This window comes from Balaenoptera acutorostrata, chromosome 10, assembly GCF_949987535.1.
Source record: "Balaenoptera acutorostrata chromosome 10, mBalAcu1.1, whole genome shotgun sequence".
Taxonomy (NCBI): domain Eukaryota; kingdom Metazoa; phylum Chordata; class Mammalia; order Artiodactyla; family Balaenopteridae; genus Balaenoptera; species Balaenoptera acutorostrata.
The window spans coordinates 32,908,158-32,925,647 of record NC_080073.1 but is presented as its reverse complement, the minus strand read 5'-3'; the positions used below and the strand labels follow the sequence as shown (position 1 = coordinate 32,925,647).

Below are 17,490 nucleotides of genomic sequence, written 5' to 3'. Positions count from 1 at the left end.
AGTTGTGGCACGCGGGCTCTAGAGCGCAGGCTCAGTAGTTGTGGCGCACGGGCTTAGTTGCTCCACGGCATGTGGGATCTTCCCGGACCAGGGCTCGAACCCGTGTCCCCCTGCATTGGCAGGTGGATTCTTAACCACTGCACCACCAGGGAAGCTGTGTATTTGTTTCCAAAGGTCATGACCAAACAAAAGAAAAAGCTGGCAACTCTATGTTGGTTTCCAAAAGTTTTCTGAATATGTACTGGTCATGAAATTTAAGATATATATATATATATATATATATATATATATAATAAAATATAAAAATATATTTAAAAACTATATGATCCCATGATATAAAAGACACTGGGAAAGCAACTTTTGTCTAAAAAATGCGACCCTGGTTAGGGAAGGCATAGTAACAGGAGGCTCAGTATCAAGTGGATTAAGCATTTGGGGAGGCCCAGGATGAGATTACTGAAGGAGAGTAACTACTCACCACGCCCCGGTTGTTCTTCAGTTCGCCATGACAACACAGCACCCTTGAGCTGTCAATCAGGGAGTCTTTCTGGCCTTCTTCCAAGTAAAGAAGTCGCTCTTTATAATAACGGCATTCAGATTCTCCAGTCTTGGTGTTGATTTCTGCCACGATTCCCTGAATGATGTTTATCTGTGAAAACAAAAAAAAGGATGGGGAAAGTCAGCAAACCATTCACACCAACAAGGCCCAGGTACTCAGCCTAGAAAGTCACTAAGATACACTTGGATCTAATTCTGAGATCATGTTATCTAAGTTGCTGCTTTGGGAAAAGGGAAAAATAAATAAATGTTTTTAATATACTGTATCTATCCATCTGTACACCATCTATACATGTACACATATAAATACATACAACATATTCATTTGTACACACACACATATTTGTATTATATATAAAACTAATGTTGATGCATAATTTTATATGAGTGAAAGAGATATGAGGTATTGATTTCAATGTGCAGGACTTATAATCACTAAGCTCTATATTGCACATTTCTTAAAACATGCTCACAATGTTGAAAATGTAGGCATTCAAAAAATGTGGCCAAGGAGCGGAAAAGTAGAATGTAATAGTCTAGAAAAGGGATTGGATTGTCCTTGGGGATTTGAAACCCAGTTTCAAGGTCTCTCTACATGCACTTAATCTAACCTACAAACAATATTTGCAAATTGGGTGTGAATAGATGGTTTGGATATCTTTTTAGTGACAAAACATAAATGATTTATGAAAGACAGGGAACTAGGAATGGAAACAAAGGACACTAGGAGTAAGAACGGGGACAATTTGTCTATATACACTCAGGCCCATACCTACAGCACATGTGAGTAAATCAGGGGTAGAGGGATTTCAAAGTAATGGTGGATGCATTATTGTTTTTGTTTTTTTGCTTCTTTTGGCCAGGCCGCTCGGCTTGTGGGATCTTAGTTCCCTGACCAGGGACTGAACCCAGGTCCTCTGAAAGTGCGGAGTCCTAACCACTGGACCACTAGGGAATTCCCTGCATTATTGTTAAATTCAAAATGAAGCAAAACACAACAAGAGCACAACACTGAGACATGTTCAGTAAGCATTTATTCCAATGTAGTGTTGTTCTATAACATGAACAATACATCTAAAAGTTAGAAAATTCTAGAAAACAAAGGAGCAAGAAATTAGTTGAGTAAAAACTCAGTGACACCAATCCAAGGCAAAGTAATGACTTCTTCACCAGAGTCCTCTGTCCCCTAATAGTGAAAAGACCAACAGTCCCATCTTTCTTGTGCTGGTATTAACGGAAAAGAACGTAACAGATGAGAAGTGTCAGTAAGGCCTCTTCTTGGTCACATTTACTTAATGGAAAAACAAACCAGTCTCTGAAAAGCAAGGTTTTAAAGAGGCTTTTACTCAGTGAAAAGCTACCAGACCTTGTGTTCAAGTGGTAGTGAGTTCTAAGATTGTTAAATGATTATTTTTCACTTGCCTTCTGCCCAAAGCAACTGGATAAAAACTTCTACCCAGTTATAACCTTGGCATTTCCATGCAAGTTTGACAGAAGATCTTACAGCTTTGAGCTGAAGCCTGGTGACTGCATGCTATGGACAGAGGCATAATCTCTGCACCTTTGTAGCTACTAAGAGTTTCAAAGATCATTTATTTACTCTTTTCTCTATTTCCTGAATTTGGATGGTAGCACTACTTTGATAATTTTAAAAAAACATTATTTTTAAAAATACAGGCTCTTTATGTCATAAAAGAATTTTTTTGGTCTTTGATGTCAACCTAATGTTTAATGTAAGTCCTGTGAAATTAATCTGAGTTTCCCTAACACAAAACAAGTAATAAAGGGAACACTTTGGTGTACAAACTTTCTTCCTGTTTCTTTTTTCCCCCTTTTGGTTTTCAAAGATGACTAATTATTTATTGTTACTTTCAAAAACAAACAAACAAGAAATTTCACAAAATATTCTAAAGCTATGACTCATCCTTCAAATTAATTCAATTAATGCTTGTTGAGCATCTGTTCAGTGTCAGACTAGGTGGTGTCATTCAAAGAAATGAGACAGGGTCGCTGCCCTCAAGAAGCTTAAAATATATGGGAGGTATCTGAGCAATTGTTTTATATCTACCTTATCTTTCTACTTTATTACATTTTTTTTTTTTTTAAAGGATTTTCTTATTTATTTATTTATTTATTTGTTTATTTTTGGCTGTGTTGGGTCTTCGGTTCGTGCGAGGGCTTTCTCTAGTTGCGGCAAGCGGGGGCCACTCTTCATCGCGGTGCGGGGACCGCTCTTCATCGCGGTGCGCGGGCCTTTCTCTATCGCGGCCCCTCCCGTCACGGGGCACAGGCTCCAGACGCGCAGGCTCAGCAATTGTGGCTCACGGGCCCAGCTGCTCCGTGGCATGTGGGATCTTCCCAGACCAGGGCTCGAACCCGTGTCCCCTGCATTAGCAGGCAGATTCTCAACCACTGCGCCACCAGGGAAGCCCTATTACATTTTTAATATGTAGTGAAATCCATACTTTTTCCTTGTTTTTAATAATTAAAAAATTTTTTTTCTTTTTTTTTTTTTTGGCTGCGTTGGGTTTCGTTGCTGCGTGTGGACTTTCTCTAGTTGCCGCGAGCAGGGGCTACTCTTTGTTGCGGTGCACGGGCTTCTCATTGCAGTGGCTTCTCTTGTTGCAGGGCACAGGCTCTAGAGCACGCGGGCTTCAGTAGATGTGGTGTGTGGGCTCAGTAGTTGCGGCACACAGGCTCTAGAGCGCAGGCTCAGCAGTTGTGGTGCACAGGCTTACTTGCTCCAAGGCATGTGGGATCTTCCTGGACCAGGGATCAAATGTGTGTCCCCTGCATTGGCAGGTAGATTCTTAACCACTGAGCCACCAGGGAAGTCTCTCCTTGCTTTTAAAGACCTTTGTGGGGCTTCCCATGTACCTAGAGCCCGTGCTCCGCAACAAGACAAGCCACCACAAGAAGCCCGCACACCGCAACGAACAGTAGCCCCTGCTCGTCGCAACTAGAGAAAGCACACGTACAGCAACGAAGACCCAACGCAGCCAAAAAAAACCAAAAAAAACACAAAAAAACACCTTTGCATTAATTGCTGTGGTTCATCTTATCTGCTATTACTAGGTGTACCTGGGCAGCTGGAATTAATCAGTACTTGAGTTAATTTTCTGAATTTCCTGCAAGTATCCAGGAAACCAGAAGGAAGATGTACTATAGGCATAAAGATATGTTCATTTCCTAATTTAACTCAGGAACTGAACAGCGGGCATTTCACGTGAAGATTAATAAACTCAAAAGCCACAGTGGTTCCTTAGGCAGCTATGACTACTCTCAAATGCTGCTTTTCTCTCAGGTGTTTGAAAAAACAAAAAGAGACAAAAGAATGGAAACAATTGGTGTTATTCCATATTCTATGTCTATATTTATCATAGAAACTCTGGATTTGCTTTCATTTATTGAAAATATTATTTTGTATTTATACTGACCTGTATACCATGAACTAATCCACCTGCATACCATGTCTAATCTCTCTGCACTGGTTCTTGAGAGGAATTTATTTTGCAGAATTACAGCGAGGAATAAAGTTACATATAGCAGATTGCCAATAGCAAACAGTCATGGTAGTTGTGCATTTAAATTAAATTTATTGTTGTATCTCTCATTTGGGTTCAAACTGAAGGGCAGGGGCTGGTAAAGGAAGATGATAAAAGATACTTATAACAGAACAGGGATTAAACCCACACATGCTGGAATCGTCATCCTCAAAGTAGAATCTGAAGGTCCTGTCTGTCTAGTCCCTTGTGCGGTAATATCATCTACTCGTCAGCTCCCGACATGGACCAAGAACAGCAGCCTTCACTGCTGTTGCATCAAAAGCAGGACTGTTCTTCCCATTGATTCCAGTGATACTTTTTAAGAAATTGGAACAGTGGCAAGCAGAGGGAAGAGATGGTCTGCAGGATCATTTTCTGGCTGAAACAATCCTTAGAATTTAAAACATTAAACAACCAGATCTGGAATATATGAATATCCAAAGTTCTATTTTAAGATGTTCTCTTTGGGGGGAAATTTCTATCAACCCTCCAAAATACTACTAAGAAATTTAATACAGATGTAGTTTACCCACTGCATTAAAAGCAAGACCTTTCTTTAGATCTAATCATAAGACTGAATGCTTGGTGTAGAAGCAATTTACTTAGAGTTCCCTGATTTTTCCATTTTCATAGGTGGAAAATTTATTCAGGGCACATATAAGTCAAGCTACATTGGTACTGTGGACTTTATGGTTATCAAACATTCACAATGCACTCAGGAGTACAGGGCTAAATATTTCTGTTCATCTACGGTAATGCCACAGGGATTTTGAAAAGAAGGGGGGAAAACTGCTGTGCCTTTATAGTGTAAATGGGCATTTAGAAGAGTTGCTTTGCAGACACTTTCAAATGCAGGTATACCATGCTTCACACATAAATCTGCCTGAATAACTAGGTGCAGATTCAACTTTCTAAAATGGCATCACATTTTATGCACGAGGGAAACTGGTGCATCCTTTCATATTGCAAACAATCATATTCTTATCTGTTTTTAAATTCAAACTTTAGCTCACTGGGTTTTTTTTTTAAAAACAAAGCATTATTCTTTCATGCTGCATATTAAAAAGAAGAAATCTTTACCGTAAAATTCAGAGCAGGCTTGTTTGCTTCAAAAAAGTAATTATTTAGACTAGTTTGAGCTCCCTGTTGTTCTCATTCCTACAGACCACACACTTGCTGGGATGAAATATGGAGAGGAGGCAACGCTATTGCTCTTCCCAGTAATGAAAACAGACACGATGAAGTGAGATGGGTTTCATCCCTGGTGTCTGCATCCCTCATCATGCTGGATTGGTAGGCTAGTCTGTATGTTGGGCCTGCCAGACACATCAAACACCTCTTGAATCAGGAGAGAGTCTTTCCTTGTTCTTCTCTATCCCCACACGGACAACTGGCCCACCTCTGTACCAGTGAGGCCCCTCCACAAAGCCTGGTGGCCAGACAGCTCTCTGCAATTCCAAAGGCAACAGGAGCTTAAAGAAGTAGCCAGGCTTTCAGCTCCATAGGATCATAAAGAAGTGGAAAAGTCATAAGATTTGCAGTCTACACTGACAAGGTTCAGATATCTACTCCATTACTTGCTGGCCCTGGACTTAGGTGAGTTATTTAACGCCCCCAAGCCTGATCTGGAAAAGGAAAACGGCCCTAACATGAACGGGTACCTCACAGGTTATTATGAGGATTAAATGAGATACATAACCCATAAGGCAATTACATAAAGTTGATTTACTAGATGTTCACTACATGTCAGCAGGTGTTACTATTATTATTGCTGTTGTTGTTACTACTTACTATTAAGTAAGTTAAGTCCTTCTCTGGGAAGAGATAGGCAGTTTGCGCCACAGGCTCAAGGCTTCTGATTTTCCAATCACCTTTGCATATCACCTTCTGTTACTGTCCCAGACCCAGTCAGGCAATGAGCTCTTTGAACAGAGGCTCTCTTAGCCTCCACACCCACTGCTGACTCCCTAAGCAGGTTTCCAAGACTGCACATCTGGACCACCACAGCATCCTCCCATCTTGCTTCCCTGTCCCTAGTCTCCTCTGTCCCCTGTCCTACAGATGAAGAGTGACACATCCGAGATTACACAGCTTGTCAGTGATGGAGCTGGGATTTGAACGTTGAATCTAAGCTACTTAAAAAACAAAAGCACAACAAAGGAAAAATGTCTCAAATTGATATTTAAAACTCCCTACAACCAGTGTGAACCACCAACCTCTGCCCCTTCTCCTGCTGCTTTCTGAGTATCGCCAACCCCAGGCAGACTGATCCATGGCATTCCCTGGCATGGCCTGTCCTGTCATTTCTTCACACCTGTGCCCAGGCCATTTGCTCCTCTGCCCTGCCCCGCAGAGCCCCACAGTCAGAACTGAGCTCTCTGGGCAGAACGCTCACAGTTCACCAGAGTCTCACAATATGGACCCCATTTTTCCTGGTCTTCTACTGCTGCTACGGAAGAATCCGTATTTCCCAAACCATCCAGCCCCGTACTCAATACAGTTGCTGGGGAGTAGGTTTGACTAGGCTCCTAGATTGATGTTTCAATCTGGGGCCAAGGAGAGCTGGGTCTTAAATGGGTGTTGACTTCACAAATGGGCTTTGGTAAAAGGGAAAAGGCAACTCTCATTTGCTAACTAAACAAAGCTATTCAATTTAAAATCTCCACAGAGATCTTAACCCTCACAGTCAGCAACTGTAACAAACAGATTATAGAGTCACCTATACAGAATCAAGAAATTTTAGAATTAAAGGGACTTCAGAGTGCATTTCATGTAAATACTGCATTTTATAGATTATGAATAGTGTTGATTTGCAGAATCAAAACATGGTTAATGTCAGAGCCAAGCCTGGAACCCAAGATTCCTGAGTCCTGGTACCCAGGGACCCTTCACCTTCTAGCCATTGGGGAAAACAACAAGGCAAGACAGAAAGAAACAAACTCACAGCTTCTTCCAGGTGCTGCTGATCTGGATTATCATTTGGTGTGTGCCTCAAGATTTCTCGAAGAAGCAGAGGGTATTTCACCAGACGGCTCCTTGGAATATCAAGGAAATTCCAGAGATCTAGTTTGCGGCTAAAGGGGGATTCTAAACATCGCTGCAGGAAATCTTGGACTCGGTGATCTTGTTTTTTGTGGTCCAGCAGAGCTTTGGCAGCTACTTGATTGCTGCAGTAGCTGTCGTAGGAGCTGAGACAAGGCAGCTAAGAAAGGAACATTAAAGGAGGGTTGGAGCATTAAAATAATTGTGCTCTGAAGCTACATGCTAACATCACTCATTGGGAATGAAGAAAACCTAATTGGTCTCCAGGCCTGGCCAACATTCCTTTACCTAGATGGCTGGAGGAGACAGAAATGGAATCTTCAAAATGGCTCGCAACGGATAGTTCTTTAAGCTCCTGCTTGCTTGCACAAAGTTATTTTCTTAGTGGCATGTTTACTTTCTTGATTGTTAAGACCTCAATAATTTGTTTGCATTTCTGCCAATCTAAGCTAGACACAAAAGAACTGGAATTACTGTATATGCACACAATTCAGAATTTTCCTAAACTGGAATTATGGCATATGCATACAGAATTGTCCTAAACTTTCAAAAGTATCTGGTGAGAGGAAAGTCTCCTATATTTTTTTAAATAAAGGTTCTTTTAAAATTATTAATAAGAAACTAATCTAGAAGACTTAGTGGCACAAAAAGAAAGGAGTCAGACTCCACAGCCCAGCCCTTTGCATGGCCCAGTGCAAGCACCTCTACATTAGTTTTAAGGTACCTGATTCCAAGGCGGACCAAATATAAAGCACTCCAAGAAGTTAAAGCAAAAGTATAATTACTAAAAAATTAGATGCAGAAAGCATTTAGAAACATCTTTTAAATTAGTTCTGACAGGCCAGAATGATTCTTGGCTATACCTAATGGTTAACATCACAATTCCATGCAAAGAACAATTGAAGCTTAAAGACTTTGGAACACAAGTCCACTATTTTCCTTCCAGTGAAATACTAATTTCCCTGACATGTCCCATCAGTCACATGGTGCAAACAAGGAGTCAGAGACTCTGTGAAAGCGCTGCTCATCTCCCTTTTCCACTCCTCCCTAGGACAGCATCCTAATGCACGGGCTGTCAGCTTCCAGAAAGTCACTGGAGGCAATAAAATGCAGCCATTGGCCCTGCTATGTTTGCTTCTCTCCCTGGACTAGGAAGCCGCTTTTACCATAACTCCTGCTCTGTGGAGGGATTCATTGCAAGACAGTGGCAAGAGGGTCTTTCATTTCTGCATCCTTAATACTGTGCAATGGGCCTACTGTACAATAAACATTCAAAGTCTGTATTCTGAATGAACAAAAGAATGAATGTTTAATGGATTACCAGATTAGGTAATATTTGATGGTTTGTGAACACAGCTTAAAAATAAGTTGTGGCAGCATCTGAACAATGGGTCAAAGTTTAACTATTCTGCTACTTCTTTTATACCTTTCTTTGAAATTATTTTCTCAGTGACTGAAACCAAACAAGATACCATGAAAGTAATGTTTAAAAACTTCACTGTTGAGTTTAACATTCCTTGGAAATGCCTACCTTCTTTACATGTTATTAAAAACCTCTATTTGTGTTAAAAAGAATTATAGAAATTCTTTTCTCAATGTTATATTTGAAAGTAATGATAATTGGTGCTTACACACACAGACACACACACACACATGCACAAACACCCTGGATGTGTAATGTTTAAAAGTTCACTGTCGAATTTAACATTCCTTGGAAATGTCTACATTCCTTACATGTTACTTTAAAAAACCCCTCTATTTGTGTTAAAAAGAGCTACAGAAATTCTTTCCTCAATGTTGTATTTGAAAGTAATGATGATTGGTACTTAAACACACACACAGAAACACACACACACACACACACACACACACACAGATGTGGCGCTGTGGCTTGTAATTTAGATCTTCAGAATTAATTAAAAAGAGACTCAGGCCCTCTTATTTGCATTTCCACTTCCTGGCTTTTTAAAAAGACCTGGGAATGCCCAATGTTTTCATTATGGAGAAACAAATCAGTAGTAACCATCAGATGTAAACTAGCAAGGAACCCCAACCACACGGCCACTTGCTGTCCAATGGGCCATTACCTTCTCTGATCCTGCCGCCTCTGCTGCCATGGCAACCAAATCTGGCTCTGGTCCTGTGTTCACAGCTCACAAGGTGCTCATTTCCTGAGCATAACCTGAAAAGCTATCTGGTTCAGCCCACTGGCTAGAAAAAGCCACAAGTGAACTTTAACTAGATAGGGAATGAAGAATATACACATCTTGGTTCCAAAATACGCTGTGATAACTCAGTAGTTAAGAGGACAGACTCTGGAACCAGGGAGTATCATGTTCAAAGCCTAACTCGGACAGTTAATAGTCAGGTGACCCTTCAGAAGCCTCAGTTTCCCCACTTACAAAATGCACATACTAATGTCCTCTTTTAGTGAGATACTGAGATATGGCAGATAAAAAGTGTAACAAGAGCTTGGCTCCTGGTTAAGAATTGGTAAGTAACAGCTATTATTAATATTATTATTATTTAACCCTAGAATATTTTCATTGAAGAAACTGTGGTTGAGAGAAGCAAAACTACTTGCTCAGCTGGAGACAAAACCAGTCTGAAATGTGTTTGGCCTCCTCACCACCCTCGAAAGCTCTGAACTATTCACCACCTCTTTAAGTAGACTATCAAGAATTTCTAAGGGAAACTCTCAGCTTTTTTTTTTTTTTAAATTCTTTCTATCTTCCTAACATGAAAAGTGATAGAGCAAATGTATTTTTTTGCTTCCGTGTACCCTGCCTCTCTCTTTGGAATGCAAATTTAATGAGAACCCAAATTAACATGAGAACTTGCTGCCTTGGAGACTTGATAAATTACTTCATTACTGAAAAAATGTTAGCATGAAGATGTCACTTGGGAAGTTGTTTCTTTATGAGAAGGGGAGGCTTATGAGAACAGGCCAACCTATGGTTACTGATCTTCAGTAACGAGGGTGGTTCCCTGAAAAAAAACCCACCCCTCTGTTTAAGGTCTTCAAAGTAATTGATTCATTCTAAGGTCAAAAGGACTGGCCAGGGCTATCTCACTTGGGAAACTCACTTGTTTAAAAGGGTTTTTTATTTTTTTCACTTTTTTCCTTTGGGGGGAAAAAATCAATTTTTCATGGGTTGAATGGGCTCTGACTTTTCTCATTCAAAGTCCACTAAGATGTTTATTTTGTTCTGTTAAAAAGACCAGAACTCAAACAGATGTACCCCTTGGTTTACAATTCCCACTCACATGGACACATCTGCAGTTAAAAGAGGGAAAACATTTAACTGCTCATCGGTCCTGATGAATAAGGACCGTTTCTCATGAGGTCTGGTAACAGTGGGCCAGTTGTTTAATTTTAGGCTGCTCTTCAAGCTGCAAGTTCCCATTTGATGTGGGAAGTGTCCAGATAGCAATGGACCGGCATGGTCAAACTTCTTTGGGGTATGTACAGAAAATGACTGCAAAATCTACCCCCATATCAAACCAATTTCCTAATGAAGTGCATTTATTTCAGAAAAAAAATTAGTAACAAGGCAAATGTGTTCATTTTTGCTTCTGGCATGAACTGACAATTTGTATATGACGTCTGAGGAAACCTTGTAGTTCTACATTGCCATCTTGTCAAAAACAGAGGGGTCATCATGCTATTCTGGAGTTGTGCCCTCACTCCCACCGAAGCAATCCACAGACTGAGGAAGTTTAATAAAGATTGAGGCAGACTCTCTCTTCTCATTACACCTCCTCTGTCTCCAGCTGGCTAACTCTCTTTAGAGAAATTTCTCTGTGGGCTAATGAAGTTAAGCCATCTAACATGGCTCATAATAAAATCAAAGTCAAAAATGTAAGATGAATGATCTCTCCTGAAATATTAAGGCAGGTTTTCTAAATTATTCATCTTAGAACATTACTTGCCTTTCAGATACCCTTGGGATATTTCAGCCTCAGTGCTAAAATTGACTCCTGAACTAACCTGGGGCAGGGGTGGAACACTCGAGGACTCACAGAAGGAAACAGAAATGCATAATAGGGAGTGGTGGGGACTGTGGCAAAATAGAGAGTGCGTGCCTTGTCTAAAATAAATTACAACTGAACAACCACGTTATGCACTCAATACAACACCAGTGCAGCCCCAGAACCATAAATTAGAACCCGTAACCTAAAGTCACAGGTGATTTCTTCAATTAGGAAAGGGTATGGGTTATATTGGGATAAAGATCAGCATAATAACCAGCTCTCTTAAGAAGTTACTTAGAATCAGATATATGCTAAACACTAACAACATTTATGAAATGACATTTGACTGTAAGAGGTTTTTTTTGTAGCATGAATAAAAGCTTTCTTAGTGATGGACAGGAAGCTGTACATACATTTTTACTAGAATAAAAAATGTAATAATTATATTCGTAATTGGCCTGATGTGAATATTAACTAGTTTTACTTTCTTTAATGTGAAACTAGTAACAATTTCACATGTGCCTTTACTTCTTTTATTGCACAAAGGCCATGTTATCTTTAAATGCAGTACATTTATAATAATAAAAAAATTGTTTCCATGCTTTGAGGAGATAAAGGCTAAATGTAATGATAAATTTTACTAGAAATTTGCTATTTTAATTTTTTCTGATGTGAAACCAGTGTTTGCCAATAAAACGAGTCTCGCTAAAATGAAACTCCATCTACATTATTGAAATTTATCTTCAATCAAGACCAGAGAACTTTTCTTACCCAGCCCACGAGGATGGGGCCGACGTGCTCAGTTGAGCCATCGGGCTTCCGTACATCTCGAAGCTGACTAAGGAGGTCTGGTAAAAAAACAAACAGAATGCTTATTTTGTTAGGCATTCAAATATGAACAGGGCTGGGAGATTTTGGGTTACTCACATTATTACATAACCATGACTTGTTATAAGACAACTCAATTAACGCTACAAGTCAGGACTCATTCTGGTAACAAAATTATACCTTCATGTAGAGGAATCAGGGAGTCCAGTGTTCCAAAAATTTGATTCAACTCTTGTTCTGTCATTATGGAGAGTTTCAGCATGGGGTCATGATAGGCCTGCACAAGAAGGGCAAGAGATGGAGGCAAACATTTAAAATCAGAGGAAGTAAGTTGTTAATGTAAATGCCTTCTGAGAGGCCCTACGCAATAACAAAATATTTGGCTCTCCCCACGACTTCTCCCATAATGCTGCACAAACAGCAGATGGGTGTGGTTGGAGCAGATGAGAATCCAGTATTGCTTTGAGCCTTTTGTGGTTGTTGATAAAGCAAAGCAGATTTTTTTAAAGTTTCTTTTTTTTTTAATTCTAGTATATCTTACATCTCGGAAAGGGCACAAATCCTAAGTATAGCGCAGATTTGATTTGTATAATGTTTTAAAAATTAACTTTATTGAAGGTCCAGCAGCTTGAAAAGCTCCCACTTTATACAAAATTAGTTACTAGCAGGTTATTTTTCAATTAGTCCATATTTAAACTAAGTAAAGGAAGGGGGAAAAAAAGGTGCTTGGTATCCTTTACTATGGATTTGAAGCAAAGAGGGCAAAATCTCTGCCAATCTTATTACCTCTTATTAATGACAATTAAACCACATGAACACATAAATATACCCAGGGCACTGCAACAGAATACAAACACTCAGACTGCACAGTCCCTGCCTTGAAGGAGTTTTATAAAGCTAATTGGGAAGATTAAAAAAAAAAAAAAGGCATGGAAAATTAAATATATGTTTAAAAAACAGTTCAAGATTAAAAATAGGACAGTTGTCACACTGCAGCAAAAATTCATCAAATCATAACTGCTCTAGAGGATCGGAGAATTAGAGGTAGAATGGCTAAGGGAGAATTTAAAGATGAGCTGCTTGGCATAGAGAAGGAGGCAGTAAATACTGTTGAAGAATGAACTGAGACTTGAGTTTGATTCTGGAGGATAGGTGGATATGGATGGTTGAAAGGAAAGGGAAGGGTTTCCAGGAAGGTAGGACCAGCAAAGCAAAGGATAGAAGTGAAAAAGGGAAATCTTGATGCAGGAAGGAGGAGTTGGACTTATGACCAGCAAGATGTCTCCCAGAGTTAAATGCCTTCTTTTTTTTTTTTTTAAATTAATTTTATTTATTTATTTTTGGCTTCGTTGGGTCTTCATTGCTGCGCACGGGCTTTCTTTAGTTGCGGTGAGCAGAGGCTATTCTTCGTTGAGGTGCACAGGCTTCTCATTGCGGTGGCTTCTCTTGTTGCAGAGCACGGGCTCTAGGCACGCAGGCTCAGTAGTTGTGGCGCACGGGCTTAGTTGCTCCGTGGCACGTGGGATCTTCCCCGACCAGGGCTCAAACCCGTGTCCCCCTGCATTGGCAGGCGGATTCTTAACCACTGCGCCACCAGGGAAGTCCCTAAATGCCTTCTTTGTCCTCCCCATCTTCCTCCTCCTCAGCCCTGCCCAGAACTCAGTTTCTTGGCTGCCTCCAAGAAAAGCTTGGATAGCCATTTCTCAGGAATGCTACAGATGGGATAAAGTTGGACTAAGGACATTAGCATAAAGTTGGACTAAGGACACTTAAAAGAAGGGAAGTATCTTTCCAACCCTCTGATTTTTCAAGGAGGCTGTGAGTGTCAGATGAAGGATTCTGGATTTTAGCCTCCATGGGGGTCAGTGGAATGGAAAGGTTTTCGAGGAAGGCTGTTGTCAAGACTATACAGACTACAAGGCATGAATTTCCTCTCCCTTCCCACACACAAAGTGATTAAAAACAAGTTTCCATATAAAAGACCCTAACTTACATGGTAGTGTGCAGTTGCCTCAGTGAACCACTTTACCCACTTATGGGCTTCAAATGACTTTCTAAGACATGGTTCCAGTTTCAGATGTCTACACACTCTCTCCCAGGGATGAAGGGGACCTGCGTGTGAGACTTCTAGGACAATGAAATGCATGTGAAGCCAGGCCCGATGAATACCTTCGATTAAACTGAAGTATTCTTTGCGGTGCATTAGAGACTTGCAGAGGAGAACCCCTAATGGTGCCAGGTCTAGAGCCTTCCTGCTTTGAGACATTTTCCCCACTACTTGGTTTGTAGGTTCTTCTCAATTTTTGATGACCTGTCTTAGTCATAGAATGAGTACTCATAAAACACAATCTTAGAACTGTGAAATTACTCAGAGGAAAAAAGCAGGAGGTGACTCAAAGGACCACTGGATTCGAATGTACCTTTTTTGCCAATTTCAAGTCCTCTATTAAATCTTCTTCTCCTTGAGAAAGCTCAAAGATCGCCTGCAAGGAAAGATAAAACACATTTACTGAACTTTCCTTTCATTTTCGAGACCAAATTCAACTGATGCTCGAAGCCCCAAATCTACTTATTTCTTAAGGATTTTTAAAGGATTCTTAAGAAGTTAAATTGACCCGAACCAATTGCATCTAGTGGCTAAAACCGAAAAAGAAAAGATTTTGCAAAACTTCTGTGTAATGTGCCTATTTGTTTGTGGAAGAAAGAGTTTCCACATATGTTTCTAATCCAACAAGTCATATTTCATTTACAGAATTGTGATGCAGCTGAACAAGATGGAACTATTTTAGGTAAAATAATTAGAGTTTGAGCCATGGATTCCATGTCTCTTTTGTCAGTGGCAATCATAATAAATGATTCGGGGTCTGTTCTCAGTGATGGACATGGAATTATTATTAATTGGGCCATCACAATTTGTCTTCCTTCTATTCAACAGAAGGTAAATCTCAACAGAAAGCTTCATTCCCATCAGCCACTTGTCTTTAGGCTGCATTGCAAGAAGAATCCAATATTTTATCACTCTAGGTGTCTGGTGAAGTTAATTCATTCTAACTTACTTCTTGGCCCCGCACTGCACAATAAATAAAGTTACAGGAGCTGGCTGTGTGCAAGAGTGTGTAAGTGGACACACTGATTTGCTTCTATTAAGCCATCATAATTTAAGAGCTATGATGTGCAGAACAGTCTTTCACGCTCATCTGAGAGTCTCAACCGTTGGCAAACTTTACATTATTAAAGAACTACATGCCTGTGGTGACTACTACGTTTCTTTCAGACCAGAGGGAAGAGGTGAGCAGGCTTGGAGAACACCTCCATCCCTGGGGTTGGTGGAGAGCAGGACAATGAATGTGCTCCCTGGCCCAGCGGGCAGAGGCAGAACACTGCGCTGGAGGCCAGTGCATGGTGACCCCTCTCAAGGCCCAGTAAAGCTTCCATGTCATGCCCTCCGGGTACTCTACTTTGTTTAACCTTTTATTTTGAAATAATTAGACTCACATGAGAAGTTACAAAAATAATACAGAGAGGCCCTGTATAGCCATTACTTAGCTCCCTCCAATGGTGGCATCTTACATAACTAGAGAGCATTATCAAAACCAGGAAATGGGGGGTTGCAATACAATTAAATATTTTTACTTGGACCTTCCTCAGATTTCCTTGTATGCCTGTTTTACCAGAGCTCAATGTGGCCCCCAAGAGAGGAAAACCATAGAACCCCATACTGGGATACACCACAGTCAGGTGTCTGTGGAGGGCAGTGGGCAGCACAGTGTCACTGTGAAGACCATGGGATTTGGTTCCCGGCTCAAGCTCTGTAACTTTCTAGGTGGGTGACCTCGTGTTCACTGTACCTTAGTAATCTCCTCATCTGCAGAATCAATCCTCCCCTCCTTCCTTCCTTCCCACCGTACAAGTTATATATGCACACTATTACACAGAAAAGTATAAAGAGGAAAATTTTAAATTATTCACAATACCATTTGTTAACCACTGTTAAGACTCTGCCATATTTCTGCAAATGATTTTTTCAGTGTACATATTATTTTAAAATTATTTATTCATTTTTTAATAGACAAATATTGACATGGTTCAAAATTTGTAGTGTAGGAATGGGCACACGGTGAAAACTTCCCTCTCACCTCCTCCTTCCCACCACCCAGTTACCCTCTCAGGAAGCAACAATGTTACCAGCTCCTTATATGTCCTTTCAGAAATATTTTATGCGTCTATAAGCAAATATGTGAGCATGCACACACACACACTCATTTTTACTTTTTTTACATAAATGGTAGCATACTATACCACCCTACTTTGTGCCTTGCTTTATTCACTTAGCCATACGTACATATCATCACTTCTCGTGTTTCTATATTTACAGAATATATGGACATTCACTATGGAACCAGGACCTGGTAATAGATGTTCAGGTTCTTTCTGGCACTATTGTAAACATTACTGTGATGAATAACCTTACACGTGCATCTTTTCATCTGTGTACAAGTGTGCCTGGCAGATAAAGTCCTAGAAGAGAACTGCGGAGTCAAAAACCTAGAAAGTTTTCAAGTACTCCTTTTGCCAGTGTCAGGTTCTCCACTAAAATAGATATTCCAAGGATTTCATTAGATGATGCACCTTTGAAGTGTTTAGCACAGCCTGGCACATGACAAGTTCTCTATAAAGTAGTATTATCATAGCCATCTAGGCTACTGATACAGAAAATTTACAGGGAATGAAATTAACTGCATTCCATATTAAAGTTTTCCACAAAACTGGATCAAAGTTTCATAAACTGAATATTTTAAAATATTCTAGAAGCTGCTATTAAAATATAACTAAAATGATTATTTCTGTGAACTCTATGGTCCTAAACAGACACTTCCTGATTCATCTTCTTTGTAAATTCAGATTTTCACATCAGTTTCTTCTTTTTTTTTTTCCCCACATCAGTTTCTTTTAAAAGTCAGGGCCACACCCACCCAGCTGGATGCTGGTTTCTCAGCTCCTTAAAAGGTCTGACATCCCCATTTGTCGTCCTTCTATCAATGCAGTGAAGAACTGACTTGGAGACCGCGGTGTAGTCCCCAGCTTGGCTCTCGCCTGCAGTGTGCCTTGTTCTAGACACACGGGCAACTCTGGGGGTCCCAGCCTACCTCCTGACGTTTGATTTCCTTGGACGTGAGCATCTGATTGACGCACACGTCGAAGGTCTCACTCCACAGCTTGCTGTCTCTCCGCTTCGTGCTCGAGGGGGCGGCATTTCTGGACCAGGGTCTGGGGGCGAGGAGGTCAGGGCGGCTCTCGCTGCGGAAGCTGATGGAGCGCTGAACAATGAGAAAAACAAACCGTCACGGGGGCAGCAGCAGGGCTGGGTGGATCGTTTGAGTGGCTTCCTGTTACTGACAGAACATAAATCAGACATTTGCAAGAAAGAGAGGACAATGCCACAAGGCCTGTGGGAAGTAGGGCATTGTCTTGCGCCTACGTGCTAAGGAAAATCGGGCAAGGGGCCGCCTTCAGAGACATGAAGGGAGTATCCGTTCTGCGA

At 40.6% G+C, this 17,490-nt stretch overlaps 1 protein-coding gene across 5 annotated transcripts in view; it reads right to left on the bottom strand.

Annotated features, from left to right (window-relative positions):
- The window catches only part of ARHGEF3 (Rho guanine nucleotide exchange factor 3), a 309,968-nt gene that overhangs the window by 8,835 nt on the left and 283,643 nt on the right, over positions 1-17,490 (bottom strand). For all 5 annotated transcript variants that reach the window (XM_057555566.1, XM_057555565.1, XM_028169116.2 and 2 more), the window contains 6 exons: positions 17,096-17,266; positions 14,369-14,431; positions 12,129-12,225; positions 11,892-11,968; positions 7,048-7,305; positions 479-649 (listed from right to left, as the gene is read on the bottom strand). In XM_057555566.1, the coding sequence (XP_057411549.1) occupies positions 479-649; positions 7,048-7,305; positions 11,892-11,968; positions 12,129-12,225; positions 14,369-14,431; positions 17,096-17,128 (699 nt within the window). In that variant the 5' untranslated portion in view covers positions 17,129-17,266. The remainder of the gene's footprint in view (positions 1-478; positions 650-7,047; positions 7,306-11,891; positions 11,969-12,128; positions 12,226-14,368; positions 14,432-17,095; positions 17,267-17,490) is intronic.